Source organism: Nuphar pumila, chromosome 9, assembly GCF_984573655.1.
Source record: "Nuphar pumila chromosome 9, dmNupPumi1.hap1.1, whole genome shotgun sequence".
Classification (NCBI taxonomy): Eukaryota; Viridiplantae; Streptophyta; class Magnoliopsida; order Nymphaeales; family Nymphaeaceae; genus Nuphar; species Nuphar pumila.
Genome location: NC_143257.1, coordinates 104,588,582 through 104,603,847, shown reverse-complemented (window position 1 = coordinate 104,603,847; position 15,266 = coordinate 104,588,582). Strand labels below are relative to the sequence as shown.

At 36.9% G+C, this 15,266-nt stretch overlaps 1 protein-coding gene across 2 annotated transcripts; it reads left to right on the top strand.

The window, feature by feature from the left end:
- The first annotated feature begins 280 nt into the window (after positions 1–280).
- Positions 281–6,246, top strand: LOC149828782 (auxin-responsive protein IAA27-like). 2 transcript variants are annotated; one of them, XM_090017721.1, is made up of 6 exons: positions 281–853; positions 2,085–2,743; positions 3,167–3,393; positions 3,938–4,079; positions 5,480–5,541; positions 5,846–6,246. In XM_090017721.1, the coding sequence occupies exons 2-6, from the start codon at positions 2,109–2,111 to the stop codon at positions 5,902–5,904; spliced, it is 1,125 nt and encodes a 374-aa protein (XP_089873847.1). In that variant the 5' UTR covers positions 281–853; positions 2,085–2,108; the 3' UTR covers positions 5,905–6,246. The 2 variants fall into 2 exon arrangements, with proteins under 2 accessions (XP_089873847.1, XP_089873848.1); XM_090017722.1 differs by having other exon boundaries at positions 603–853; positions 5,725–6,246.
- The last annotated feature ends 9,020 nt before the right edge of the window (positions 6,247–15,266 follow it).

Sequence of the window (15,266 nt, the reverse complement as noted above, 5' to 3'; positions counted from 1 at the left end):
ACAGGGCCATAGGCATTCAGACGGGAGTCGAATCGGGAACAACCAAAAATTGTAAAACGTCCATCCTGGATCCGACCCATTTGCATCCCTAGTTTCAAACCTCACTATATATAAAAAGCTGACTTTATTGTATTGGATTTTTTTTTTTAAATTTATTGTGGAGAAACCACTGGTATGATTTAGTTGTTTGTTAATTTACAAGCGGAGAGGTGACGTTGATTGTGGACCTGTTCAGTCAGCAATATAGTGACAAATGTTCATTTTTTTTTGGGAAATTCTTTATTTTTTGTTTTTCTTATGTTTTTATCGGCAAAATTAAAGAAAAATTCAGTAAACTTAAAAGTTTAAATTCAACGTTATATTCACACCGATATATTTTCCCTCCCTTGGGATCCCTAGAGGCACAAGCGTCATTTACAAAATGTTCCAGGGTAATCCTAACCTTTGATTATGGTTGCGCCCGGCTACGATTCCTCCACTGGAGGAGGACATTTTCGTCAATTTCAGATAAATCTCTAGATTTTTCTATAATTTCACAACAAACACGCGGCAAAATATTATTTGTGGAAATCTGGGCGCGACAAACCAGCAGATATGCCCCAGTGACCGGAGATAGCGGGTTTCCCTGCGTCGGCTCGAGTACGGACGGCGCTATCCCTCCGCGGCGAAGCAAAGCTGGAAGCGTCAGAGCTCTCCGTTTCCCGCTCCTCCCCTTTTTTCGTACAGGTTTCCGGCGAGCTCTTGCCGTCGTTCTTCCTTCCCGGTAGGAGTTTTCAGGCGAGAGGCCGATGAAGGATCTCGGCTGTCCGACGCCTCAAGATCGTTTTCCGGCTGGTGTTTAACAGATCGCTAGGTGCGTCTTCTTCTCAGCTTTTCCACCGGAGTTTTCTTAGGGAAAAATTTGTCTGGTAATCTCCTGAGTTGTTTTTTCGAATCCGGTACTTGTTTTTTGTTTCTTTTCCGCTTCGTTTTACGGTAGGAGTTTTTTTTCCCGCGAAAGTCGAGCCTTTTTCTATTTTTTTGTTTCTTGAATCGGAAATTCCGACCGAGTTTTTACGACCGTCTTGGGCGATTTCACGTCGAGTTTGAGGGGTTTTCCTTTCTTCTGCAACTTTTTTGTTCGTTTCCGTGGATTCTCAGAGTTGTTTTCTCTCGCTGTTCTGATTTTTCGCTCGATTTTGAAGCGATCGGTAGGGTTTTCTTCTTCTTCCAGCTTGCTGGATCATTTTCCGCCGAGTTCTCTGTTTTTCCACTTCCGGCTCTTCGGTTTGTTCTCCGGCTATTTTAGGTCGATTATAAGGTTTTTGTTTCTAGTCGATCTTGTGATGTTTTCCTCTTTTTTTTCCAGCAAAAATATATTTTGCCTATTCTTCGTCTCTCTGGGATCCCGGCGGTTTTGTATCACTCCTTCGGGCCTATCTTCAGGCAATTCTTAAGAGATATCTGTTTTTTGCTCTCCGGCAACTCCTGGGGTTCTCCCCTTCTTTCCTCTCGGCCGTCTATTTTTCTGTAGCTATCTATTTCTCTCGATCGGAAATGGATGTTAGGATATCCGGCATTATCTCTACGTTTTTCCTTGTCTTTTTTTTTTTTTTTATTTCTTACATCTCTTTCTCTCCCTCTGTGGGTTGCGTGCTTTTTTTTTTTTTTATTCCTTTTGTTCCATATTCGTACGACCACGTTTTTCACTTACCGCCCCCCTTGCTGTAAGATCCCTAAAAGGACCCGCATTAGCCCCAAAACAAATAAAGGAGAAAGGGAGAGAAAACCTTATCAGCTATTGCCGGGAACCTTGTCGGTGGGTTTATGACTTTTTAGAGGTAAAAAATAAAGTGGGTGAAAGAAAAGTTATTTGTTTTCTGCCTTTCTGGTTTCCTAACCAGCATAGCCTTTAACACTGTTTTTTCACCATGGCCTTTTTTTCCCTGAAAAAAACAAAAATTGGGTATTTAAAAAAGCAAGAGAGAGTAGAAAGGCTGAGTGATATCTGCTGCACCTCATTCGCGTTTTGCGAGAAATAGGTCTGCTTTCCTTCCTCTCTCATCGAGTGTTCCCCTCATTCTTTCTCTGTTTCATGATTGCAGAGGCCTCTCACAGCCTGACTCGTGATGGCTACATGTGGGGGTGAAGTTCAGGATCTTAGGGAGCATGATTACATAGGAATTTCAGAGGTTTCTTCAAAGGAAGGATCTGGGGTTCATTCTTCCAAGGAGAACGGACAGAAGGAGAACATGTTGAACATCAAGGAGACCGAATTGAGGCTCGGCCTTCCTGGGTCTGGGTTACCTGAGAGAAAGACAGAGCTCTGCCTTTTGGGGCCTTCGAAAACCGAAGAGAAGGGCCAGATCTTTCTGAGCCCTTTGAAGAATTTTGGCTCAGGGGTTAAAAGGGGGTTTCTGGACACTATGGACGGTTCGAAGACGGACGGTAAGTGGGCATTTTCTGATTTGGGAAGCGAGTTCAGTATATCTACTAAGCCGGCTTCACAAGATGGGCTAGCTGGGAGCGCCATCGCTGCGAAGAGTGGGATGAAAGCTCTTGGGCACAATTGGCACTCCAATGGGGGAGTTGATCACCTGCCCTTTCATTCTCCCAGGGCCAGCTCTGTTGCGAAACCTTTAGTGGCCATTGAAAGCAATCAGACTGCGGTTCCTGGTATGTCTGTGAAAGATGAGGCCGTTAAAGAGAGACCTCATGAATCAAAGGCTCCTGCAGATGACCCTGCAATTGCACCTGCTGCCAAGTAAGGCTTTAAATTCTCTAAAAACGGCATCTTCAATGTGTTTTCCTTTGCTTTTGTTGGTTGAAACTGATAAGGTTGTTACTCTTCAAAAAAGAAACAAAAAAGAAATTGATAAGATTGTGCTTTCTGAATCTGAACCTCAAACCTTGTTGTTTCTTGGATTTCACGTCGGGGTAAGTAGAAGATCTGTGCATGATGTTTTGAGGCAAGGATGTTGTTAGCCGGCTCCATTTGATGAATGCTTGTGATTAATCCTGAAAATCGTTGTTAGGATGAAATATCTTCTTAAATTGCATATGCTATAGTTTCGACTTGTTTCTCCAGACCTTTCAGGGTTGGAAAGACAAAAAGATATATTGTTCATTGTTTTTCATTAAAGCTTCTCAAAATGGTGATATTGATTCTGGTTTTCGTTTGCAATAGGGCTCAGGTTGTAGGTTGGCCGCCAATCAGATCTTACAGAAAGAATACCATGGCTACAAACCCCATCAAGAACATGGCAGCGGAGGGGAAGCCTGGCTCTCAGTGTCTGTATGTAAAGGTCAGCATGGATGGTGCTCCTTATCTCAGGAAGATCGACCTGAAAAACTACCGCACATACCAGGAGCTCTCCGCCGCACTTGAGAAAATGTTTAGCTGTTTTACAATTGGTGAGTTTCTGTCAGTCCTTAGAACCTCAGATTCCCGGCATTGCTTTGATTATATTGTTGAAACTTGAGCAGGAAGCGTATGAGACAGATCTGGTTGTGCAAAGGTTTTTCGAAAATTTCCCTAAAAGAAAAGGTTTTCTGAAAAACAAAATAAACTTAGATTGTTGGGAATACACTTTGAATTGAATAACCGTTGTAAAGATAGTGAGTTCTTAATTTTTGTTTTCATTGCTAGAGGTTATCGGCTTAGCAAATATTTATAGATAGAAAATGTCCATGTTTGAACGTGGAACCAATTTCTCAGAAAATAAAATAACTTGCTATGGTTGAGACTAATTTTCTCTTTTATTTCCAAGAAGTGGGTTCTAAGCTTGGTATCCCATGCTGTGCTTTGGGATCATTTCTACTAGTGTTCTTTTTGGTTCTCTCTCTCTCTGTTCTAAGTGTCTTTACAAGAAATCATGTTATCTTTTCAAGGTTTTGAATGGGTTAGAAATAGCATCATACATGGCTTAATTTTGTGCCTCTCTATTGATAATTCCAGGAAAGTGCGAGCCTCATGGTGCACCAGGGAGAGATGGGTTGAGTGAGAGCAGACTGGTGGATCTTCTCCATGGATCGGAATACGTTCTCACTTATGAAGATAAGGATGGAGATTGGATGCTTGTAGGAGATGTTCCATGGGGGTAAGTAGAGATCAAACCTAGAACTTGAGCACATGATTTCTTATAAAGCCAATCATGTTCTACAAAGCTACAGTTTTGGCTCCAGTAATACTGCAAATCTTTTGAAGTCGAGTCTGCAACATCCGTGATCTCTAATAATTCGACAAAATGAGTTAGATAAATCAAACCAAATAACTAACGGGGGGCTTCCCTAGTCTGGCAGGAGCAGTTAGTGCACGTCACCTTGTGTTGGGACGTTGCAAGTTCGAATCCCAATGGCATGGTTGTATAACTGATAGGTGTCTGCCTATCCCAGCTTTCTCAGAAAAAAAAAAATCAAACCAAGTAACTGAGGACATGTCAGGCATTGTGGTCCACCAAACATGGTTCGATCCCCATCATCGAGTTCTGGAATTGACAATGGAGCGTGGGGCTTACATTTTATTGACTGTTTCCCCCATCGGACTAAAACCCCTTTAGATAGGCTCTGATCCATTTAATTCTGGTTTCTTCTCCGTACCTAACATTAGGAAAAACATTTGTATTTATCACTAGTAATGGTTATGAAACCATGCCTGAAAGATATGACCGGTTACCTATTTTTTATGCTCATCTAACCCCTTCCCCTAGTATTTCATATGAAGCAAAATCAGCCTGTTTGTCTAGGCTGTTTTTATGGCTAGGGTATCAACTATCAAATACGTATGAAGTATATAAATCCCTCCAAAAAATTATGAAGTATGAACCCATTTTACTTGAAACAAAGAAAAGTTCATTTATTCGGAGAGAGAGAGATGTTTCTTTTATAGGTAGTATTTGTCTCAATATTATAATCTTGGGTATTTGTCATGCTTGTTGCTTGTGTTTCGTGGCTGAGTTGTCCATATGATTACTATTGAAATGTAATTAGGTTAGTGTGTCTTTCCGAGGTTCTTCGTCAGTGCTTACGCCGGAGGATTTTCTTGCTTGGGCCAAGATTGTAATTATTTTTTTTTCTTTTATTCGTACAATGATGGAAATTATTATTTTATCGGGCCAATCTCGAATATCTTTTGCTGGCAGGCTGAACGAGCACATGCCTCCGCAGTTGTCAGTCTGCCATACCTTCAAGCTAGGGGCCAGAATAATTGAAAACCTTTTTTTTTTCCTTTCTGAAATGCTGCGGCTGAAAAATTGTGCTTAATTACTGTATTTTAACGCTTATGCATTTTGAGCCTTACCAAGCAAATGTCTTCTTATATATGGTGACCGTAGTGGTGGAATTATTGTCCGCTTTTTAACCTTTTTTTCCAGGGCAAGTTGGTTTTTGCAAGATTCTTGCAACCAATTTATTCGGATAAAAAAATGCATGAGAACCATCCATTAAAGTTGGTGGTACCATTTACCCTCTGTCATAAAAGGTTACTGTTATTTTATCTCAGGATGTTTACTTGCTCGTGTAAAAGGATGAGGATCATGAAGGGCTCCGAGGCAATTGGGCTGGGTGAGTGACCCTTGCTTGTTCTTTTGTGGAGCCATATTTATGTAGTTGACTGCTGAGCATGCATTTTTTACTCTTACATGCATGTGCCCACTTATCATTTTAGAATTAAGGCAGTTTTTTTTTTTTCTGTTTAATCTCATGTTTTGTTCAAATATTGGACAACTTTCATTTCACCATCTGCAGCCCCAAGGGCCATGGAGAAATTCCAAAACCAGAACTAGCCTCATGAATACTCAATCTGTTTTCTGTTCCTCCATTTGTTCACAAACACTCTTTGTCTCGCTGGTGGTGAACTGTCCTCAAGAAAGGAAAAAGAAGAAGAACGGCAGTCAGAGTTGTTGCTGCCTCAACTGCTATCGATGAAGCTCAGGAGCACGAAGCAGATCCTGCACAGGCCGCCATGAACATCGACTATCCTCAGTTATATGCTGCTGCTACCACTGTTCCTTCCCTTCTTTGTGCCAAAGGTTAAGAGGGCCTATTTTCCTCTCTTTTTTTTTCTTTTTTTGGTATTTGCTTTCCTTTAGCTTCGAACTACTTCCTTCTTAGTCTAGTTTGGTGGTACAAATTCATGAGGGACTATGAAGATGGGGTAAGGAATTTGTATCCCTTTCATTGTATGAATCTCCTTTATGTTGTGTAAATGCTTGACTTGGTCCGAGTCTTCCATTTTTGTTTCCTAAATAATGGAAAAGGCCTTCATAATCCTCTCTGTCTGAAATTGTATATCCACACTTATTGTATCACACCGTTTAATCTTCAAAACTAATGCTCCACATGGTCAGTCCAATGAGCGATGCAGCAGCGTCCTATGTATGGACGTGGCGTATCACGGGTTGAGGCAGTAGCAGAAAAATTTGGGGCAAAAAAAGTGCCTTAGCTCAATATGCCCGTGGCAGTCCAGCCCACCTATGCCACAGCGTGCATAATGTAGTAATGTGCAATGTGGAACTTTGGTCCTTTTTTTTTTCCTACGAGGAACGGGGAAAAATCACCTTAGGAATCAGAGACCTAGCTTCGCTGACTATGCCTGCTGTACTTATGGTCGCTGTTCTTGTTCTGATGGTGTTAACCCCTGGCTCACCATTTGCCCCCAAGGAATAACTTTGTCTTTTGAATAATGAAATAACAATCCACAATGTATAACCTATTTTTGTGAAAAAGATTTGGACGCATGTTTGATCGCACCTGTGTCTTTGTGACAGCCTAAAACACACTTAATAGGTATACTTGTGGCCTGCTGTTAAGCATGTTCTTCGGGTCATGTCGTATGTGGAACGGTTCAAATAAAAAGTTCTCACTGGCTTGGCCTTGCTTCTGGTGGAGGACAAGCTTCTTTTGTCCAAAAAAAACAAACATTTGGGTGGTGATGATAGGCACATGCTTAGAGCTTTTTCCTTTTTAATCCATCAACCCATGTCCATGTCAAGGGGCCAATGGAGTCCGAAGCACCCCAACCCCGAATGGTGCAAAGCCAACTGAAACCACTAGCAACAGAAACAAAAGACAAATTAAAGCGTCCAGCATTAATGTAATGGTCCATCTGGACTTTTTTATATCGCTTTCATAGCCACAACTGTATTGTGGTTTGCTGTTCAAAAAGGCAAGAGTGGCTTGCATTTCTACCCACAAAAGCCCTGTCCTTGGTTTCATCTGATGTTGTCATGGAACAATCATGAAACCATGGGTAGGACTTAGGAGAGTTCTACCACTATCCTTACCCATTTGCCAAAATGGTTTGCATTCTTGGGGCTCTCTCTCTGATGGGTGACTTGAGCGAGTCACAGTTTTTAAGTTAAAAGTAAATAATCAACATATATGTTTTTAATAAAAAAAACTTATTTCAAAGAGTATTTTTTATTTCTTTATAAAAAAGAGTATATATATATATATATATATATATATATATATATATATATATATATATATATATATATATATATATATATATAGATAGATAGATAGATAGAGAGAAAGAGAGAAAGAGAGAGAGAGAGAAGGGGTTAATCCAACATTAAACTAGTTGTATTTAATAATAGATGGATTCAACCTTATTAAACTGAATAAAATACTTTTGAAAGAACAATAATTTTTAAAATGAGTGGTTACTTTTTTGGGCATTATAGGTCTTTTGAACTTGAAGGGAGTTGAAAAGTCATACATCATTTCAAAAAAAATAACTTTACCAAACTATCAAAGTTATATTTTTTACCTCAAAAAAATAACATTGCATTTTACAAAATGCCATTACTTTAAGGGGTGTTTTAGTTATTTTCAAAAGTTGAATCTATCTAAGGTTAAATACAACTAGTTTATTGTTAGATTATATATATAGTTACTAAAATATGATAACTAATGTGTGAACCATGATTTTTATAAGTTTTTTATTCTTTTCTATATAATCTAACGGTACCTATGTGATCTACATGTTTGGTTTTATAAGATCAGGCTATTGAATCATTCAATTTTGATGCATAAACAAGATTTTTAAGACTTTAAAATAAATAGCTCATAATCTTCATAAATATCCAATCATTCAAAAATACATGATCCAATGGTTGATTCTTAGCAAATTCACCATACCAAACCGATCCACATGGTTGGATTTGCAAAAAAATTGTTGGACATGCTCATATTTTTAGTTTACATAATATTCTAGTTCTCATATTCGAGTCTCTCTCTCTCTCTCTCTCTCTCTATATATATATATATATATATATATATATATATATATATATATATATATATATATATATATATATATATATAATGTTCCTTAGGCTTCCTTTTTTGTTAGGTCTCGTTAGGCCCTTCCAAAAATTATAGTTTTAAGTATTTTTCTCACATCTAGCACCATAAATGTGATCTATAGGTTTAGTTTAGTGGAAATCGACTTTTGAATTACCAAAATCCGACTTGTATATAGGATTTTCTAATGATCCAAAATCAATGGCTATAAAGGTACCAATTTTTTCTGGCTCAGAAAACATGTTTTTTTATTAAAAAAACATGATCAAAGAGTAGATTCCCACAAATTCAAGCATGTTAAACATATCTAACGGTTCAGATCTATCATAAAACACTTAAAACCTATGAGACAAAATAAGAAATGGGGCATAATAAGTTCAGTTCTCATATATATATATATATATATAGTAGTTGCCTATTTCATTTTGTGCCTATTGCAGCTTACCTAATGCAATGAGTCTTGATGCCTCGATTCATGTGTCAATATTGGGACCTTCAAAGAATAATGTTTAGGATTTATTAAGATTTATTTTGAATTTTTTGTATTTTTTTAAATGTTTTTCTATTTAGTCAAATTAAAGCTTAGTTGGATTCCACGTTATGGGTCTGAACCCAACTAATATTGAATCAAATTAGATTTTTAACGCATTGGGTGATGACATTAAAAGGAGAGGGTAGACATTAAGAGATCTCACTTTTCAACGTATTTTCATGTTCCTTTAATAGGGTAATAATAGCTAGAGTTTTAAATAGGTTATATAGATTTTTGAAATCTTATTTAATAGTATATAGGTAGGTAGGAATAATTTTAACATAGTTAGCTTGTCTTTTGTGAGTAAAATAAGTTAGTTTTAATATTTTATTTGGATTAGATACAATATTTTATTAAATAGTTAGTTGATTTAAATATTTTATTAGGTGAGTGGATGGAAAGTATAACATCTTTGCCTCTTTTCATTTTCCTATTTAAATCCTTGTAATGTTCTAAGTGATCCAGTATGCATCTATAAATAGAAGCAAATATTTTTGAAAGTGCTCTTTTCTTTGTGTATTTCTTGAGAGAGAGAGAGAGAGAGAGAGAGAGAGAGAGAGAGAGAGAGAGAGAGAGAGTCGATAAACCATGCGCCCTGACCTGAGCCGAAATGTCCTTGCCTCCCATGTGTTATTGTGCTCGCGCTTGTGTCTTAGCCGGACCATGCTGGAGCCAGTATATTGTGGGACCCCTGATTGAACCCTACCTTGCCGTGTGCTACTAGTTTGCTGCATGGTTGACATTTTTGCTGATGAAGGACCACCTTTTAGCGTAGATCATATTACGGTTAGCATGAACATGTGCGCTCTGACTCTGTTTGTCGTGGGCCCCAACTTTGCGCATCATTTGATATCAGAGCATAGGATATTGATCTTCTCAGTTCGACACGATCTACATCGTGGAGCAAAAATAGAGTCGAATCTGCTTATGTAGTATGCGTTCGACCCCAGAGGTGCCACCTTGTTTGCATGCTTCAAGGACAAAGCGAATCAAATGCCGAGAGTATGATGTAATAAGTTTTGGTATCTTGATTTATGTGACAATGCTTAGGCCTTCAAAAAATAAGATTTATTAAGATTTATTTTAATTTTTGTTTATATTTTTATATTTTTTATGTTTAATCAAATCCAAGCTTAGTTGGATCCAACCTTGGTGGGTCTAGAGCCAACTAATATTAGATCTAATTAGATTTTTAAAGCATTGGATGGTGACATTAAAAGAAGAGGGTAGACATTGAGAGCCCTTCCTCCCTAATGTCTTTTCATATTTCTTTAATAGGGTAATAGTAACTAGAGTTTTAAATATGTTGGATAGGTTTTTGAAAACTTACTTAGTAGGTAGGTAGGTAGAAATAGTTTTAACATAGTTAGCTTATCTTTTGAGTAAAATATGTTAGTTTTAATATTTTATTTGGGTTAGGTAGGATATTTTATTAAATGGTTAGTTGACTTAAATATTTTGTTAAGTGGGAGGATGTCAAGTAAAATATTTTTTCCTCTCATCTTTTTCCTATTTAAATCCTTGTAATGTTCTAAGTGGTGTATGAGTTTCCAAATGAAAGCAAATATTTTTGGCAGTCTTCTTTTCTTTGTGTGTTTCATGTAAGAGACACTAGATAGAAAGAGAGAGAGTCAATAAATTGTGTGCCCTAACCCAAGCCAGAATATCCTCACCCCCCATGTGCTATTATGTTCATGTTCGTGTCTTGGTCTGCCCATGTTGGAGCCAATATGCCGCGGGACCCCTGATTGGACCTCACATTACTATATGATACCAATTGGCTACTTTGCCAATATTTTTGCTGATGAAGTACCATCCTTTAAGGTAGATCACATTACAACTAGTATGGACATGCTATGATCTCTAACTCTTTGTGTCGTAGGCCCTAGCCATCCGCATTACTACCATAAGTGAACATGGGGTTTGGGATTGTTTTTTGCAAATCTACAACCGCAAATGAATTTGACATGGTCAATTTGCTAGGAAACGATACTTGGATAGTTCTTTTCAATAAAAAATGATTTTTTAAGCTTTAGATATTTATAAGGATTTGATTTCAGCAATTTTCAAACCTCATAAAAACCTACCCATGTGTCAAAATCGAACGATGCAAGAGTCAATTTCTATAATATGATGCACTTAGAATGCATGTGTATGGTCAAATTAGAGAAAAACAAGGAAAAGAACTTTCTAAAACCCCCATAGGCTAAGATAGGCATGGATCTAGGGGTGGCAATCGTGTCAGGTTGGCAGATCAGCATACCTCAACCCGAACCCGACCCGTTTAATAAATGGGTAACCCGACACGACCCGCCAACCCATTTAATAAATGGGTTGGGTCGGGTAAACGGGTTTTCAGGTTCGCAGGTCAGGTTGGCGGGTCAGGTTGGAGGGTTAACGGGTCAGGTTGGCGGGTTGGCAGGTTGACCCACCCGCCTAACCCATTTATTAAACGGGTCAGGCGGGTTGGCATACTCCTAACACGAACCCGACCTGTTTAATAAACGGTTAGGCGGGTCGACCCGTTTATTAAACGGGTTCATTTTTTCCAAACCCGAACCCGCCTAAGAGGCGGATTGGCGGGTCGGGTCAGGTTTTGCCACCCCTACATGGATCAATATAGATAGCCACACTCTACTCTCCCTCTCTCTCTATATAAATATATATGTGTGCATATGTGTGTGTGTGTGGTGAAGTCATTATAAAAAAGAGTAAATGAGACTTGGCTGACTCAGTCAAGTTTAGTTGAGAACAAGGGCAAAGACAAGAATCTAAACAAGGGTGGGCATGAAAGCAAAAAAAAAAATAGTTACTAATAAATTATACTAATAATATGTTTTAAAAAATCAAATAGTTATCTAAATCATTAATTATTCACTGATTCAAGCCTAATGGTAATTAAAAAAATAAAAAATAACCCTATTGTATGACACAAATTATGCACTTCTTTAAATATCCTAAAATTTCCAAAATTCGCCGGTTGTCCAAAACCTCAAATTGATAACTTTTTAACACCTTTTTACCCTTCGTACAAGCGAACACGAAGTTGGTACGATATATTGTTCACCTATCTGCTAATGCAAAACCTTACTGTATTCTTTTAAAATTATGGAAGACGTCGTATACGAGTCTAGACTGATTTGCACCAACAAGACACTCAAATATACAAAATAGATCAAAATGTATTAGTATATGTTCTTAAATAAAATAAAATAAAATAAAAGAACAAATGATCCGAAAATAACCTTTTTCATACTCGAAACCCGTTAAGCTTTTACGTTCTCTTTCGATCCATGTGACACTCTTGCTTTGGGATGGAAAATGTTGCAACTTTGTCAGTACTTCAACACAAGTAAGTTGATTCGCAAGAGGATGGTATGAATAGGCTAGGGTTCGCTCTCTCTAGGATCACAACTAAGATAGGAAAATTCTAGATGCTTGGGTCCTAGGGGTCAGCCCCTATTTATAGGACTGAGAACACTCATCCAGAAGAGTATGAAAACTCGTTCAATAAGAGTCCTCCCATACTGAAAGACACAAAGGGTGGCTGAAAGGGGATAAGGATAAGCCATTTGACTTATCTACACGTGTACCCTCAAAATTTCAAACATTTAAACCAGACTTTCAGTGATCAATATGAGAAAAATTCATTTCACTTGTAGATGTTATGAATTTGAAAAAATATCTAAGTTATGAATTTCTTAAGTATTATGACAATTACTATTAGATTAATAATTGAGAAAAGAAAAATAATAGTAATAATAATAAAAATAACAATTAGACAACCAAAGGAAAAATCATAAAATTTCTATGGTAGTGAATTAATACTTTGATAAAAATTTAGTACATAGATACATTAAACAAAACTATGATTTATAAAGCCAAGTAATAAGTATTGAATAAATTAAGTAGCTTAGATTTGGACCGGATTCAATTGGAGTCAGATCCAATTGGAGATCCAATATAAAAATTTATTAATTAAGATTTTAAAAAAACTTTTAAATAGGATATTATATTAAATATCATAAGGTAACTAAGTTGGTTAGACTTAGTTGGAATTGAACCAACTAAGCCAACCAAAGGGGAGCAATTCTGCCTAGAGAACCTATCTTAGGACATGTGTGAGTGGTGAGAACCAAGGAGGCTCATCACATGTGATCCCAAGGAAGGATCTCTACCTTTCTTAGAAAAAACAAAAGTGGTAAGGCATGAAATAAAGCCATGTAGTAGCTTACCATTTTTATGAAACATCACATTTTACTTAAGAGGGCAAGAATCAACCTAGAAAGATATTTTTTCGAGAGAAGGGTTAGACTCCATCTCAACCCTCTATCTTCGTTCTTGTATGCTCAACCATACATCTCACATTTTCCTAAATTTTTCCTATAAATATTTTTCAAAAACTAGAAGAGCGGTGATGGTCCTTTTTATTGTTTGAAAATTTTATAAGATTATTTTTAATAAAAACCACCGGTGAAAATTGTCCATTAAAAATTAAAAACCGACTTCCACTATAGTAGTGAGTCGGGTTGATCCACAGTGAACGGGAACTAATCAAAATCCTTAATCCAATCAAACTGCACTTTATTAATATTCAAACACAATAAAGATGAAAATTACACTGAATATGAGCATTCATATTACAAAACAAAAAAAAAGAATAGATAAAAATTCTAGCTAGCTGGCAAGAGCACTTGGAAATCTCAATTCAATTTTTTTCCTTCTTCTTAAGAGATATGCCTTCACGTCTAAGATGCCTATCTTCACTTGAAGGTTGCCCATATCCTGCAGACACTTAAGGGATACACGTTAGAACCTGAACACAACAAATATAAGGAATGAATGAAAGCTATTGCATATACTAAATGTAAAATGATATGCTAACTATGGTCTATCTATCACTACTTTTCTAATGAAGGAATATGATACCTAAATGAAAGGACTATGAGCTCTAGCATGATCAAGAAGAATAAAATGTTTAATGGATGCCGTTAATTTCAATCAATCAAATAAATCTAATTAAATTAATGCATGATGCTATTACAACCATGTGAAAGTAAAACAGTTAAGACCACACTTTCTAAGCTATGACATGTCCTATGTGGGGTCCATACAAGCTAAGTGTCAGCTAAGGTTGGATGACACGTGGCTGGAGTGGGTCCCTGACAGGATATGTATTAGTTGTCACTAAAATCAAGAAAATAAAAATATAATAAAAAGGAAAAGTAAAAACAAATTTCTACTTAACTTAATTACTATACCAATCAGCAATAACTTTTGAAACCCATAAAACGTTACCTAGTTAGTCTCATGTGGGGCCTACCAAGGTGACACCTAAGAGAAAGAGGAATGGAAAGGGTTGGATATAGGGGTGAGTGAGAGAAAGAATTAACGTGTGAAGAAAAAAAAAAGGAAGAGAAAGAAAGTCAACACTCCCTTGGGCCCACATGCTTTACTAAAATTAATTCTAATCTATTCCACCTAAGATACATCTATTCTAATTAATTTGAATAAGAGTTACTCATACAACTTACTCTAAAAAAAAATTTAACTAAGAATTTAAGGAAAGCAATAACCTAATTGAATCTACTTTTTTAAACAAAAAAACCAAGACACCTTACAATTTAGGAAACTATGGCACGCGATTTTCTACTTTCTGTTTTAATTCTAAGGTTACCCTAATTCACCTAAGGTAAGTCTAAATTAATTACCTGCACAAAAGTTAATGAAAAAAATGCTCCTTACATAAAACATGAATCTAGTTGGAAGAAAATCAAAATTCAACATCTTTTAAGGAAAGCAACCAACTCACACATCTTATAATTTAGGAAACTAAAGCAAATCCTAATTGACGTCCTTCAAGGAAGCCGTCCTCCTTGAAGGATATGCACTACAATTATAAATTTAAAATTTAAATCTAATAAATGATTCCTAAAAATAAATAACTAATGATTTTGACCTAAATGCCCATGGATGAATATTCAATGCCTAAAAACTCCTTTACACATGTGGCCAAAACTAAATTTGGATTGAACTGGCTGAAATTCATGGCTAAGATGCTGAAAATTCCATGATGCACGTTGGATGTTAAAAGTTGATTTTTAAAAAAAACCATGCAACCTTTAAGCCAAAACAATCTTGTGCAGCCATGTGCTGTAAATTAATATTGAGGCAAAGGATATCCTCCATGGATTAAAAATACTCAGATCTGCAATAAAATGAGGACTTTTGACAGAAAAAAATATGAAAGAAAATGTCTACACGTTTTTTATATTTTTGATCCTAAACTACAAAAGGGATGCAAGAAGGCTTACCTTTTGGAAACTCGACGAGTGTAGGTGCAAAAAGAGCAGACCATGACTTTTGGATCACTTCAAACACGTTCTTCAATAGCTACTTGAATGTTTGTAAAAATCCAGCAGGGTTCACGGTGGGTGGGTAGAGG

What these genes read in the sequence shown, in the direction of transcription:
- LOC149828782 (XM_090017721.1), top strand. Translation starts at nt 2,109, where the DNA reads ATGGCTACATGTGGGGGTGAAGTTCAGGATCTTAGGGAGCATGATTAC. An exon ending in GTTTAGCTGTTTTACAATTG is followed by an intron (nt 3,394 to 3,937) that starts GTGAGTTTCTGT and finishes TGATAATTCCAG; the next exon opens with GAAAGTGCGAGCCTCATGGT. An exon ending in GTAGGAGATGTTCCATGGGG is followed by an intron (nt 4,080 to 5,479) that starts GTAAGTAGAGAT and finishes ATTTTATCTCAG; the next exon opens with GATGTTTACTTGCTCGTGTA.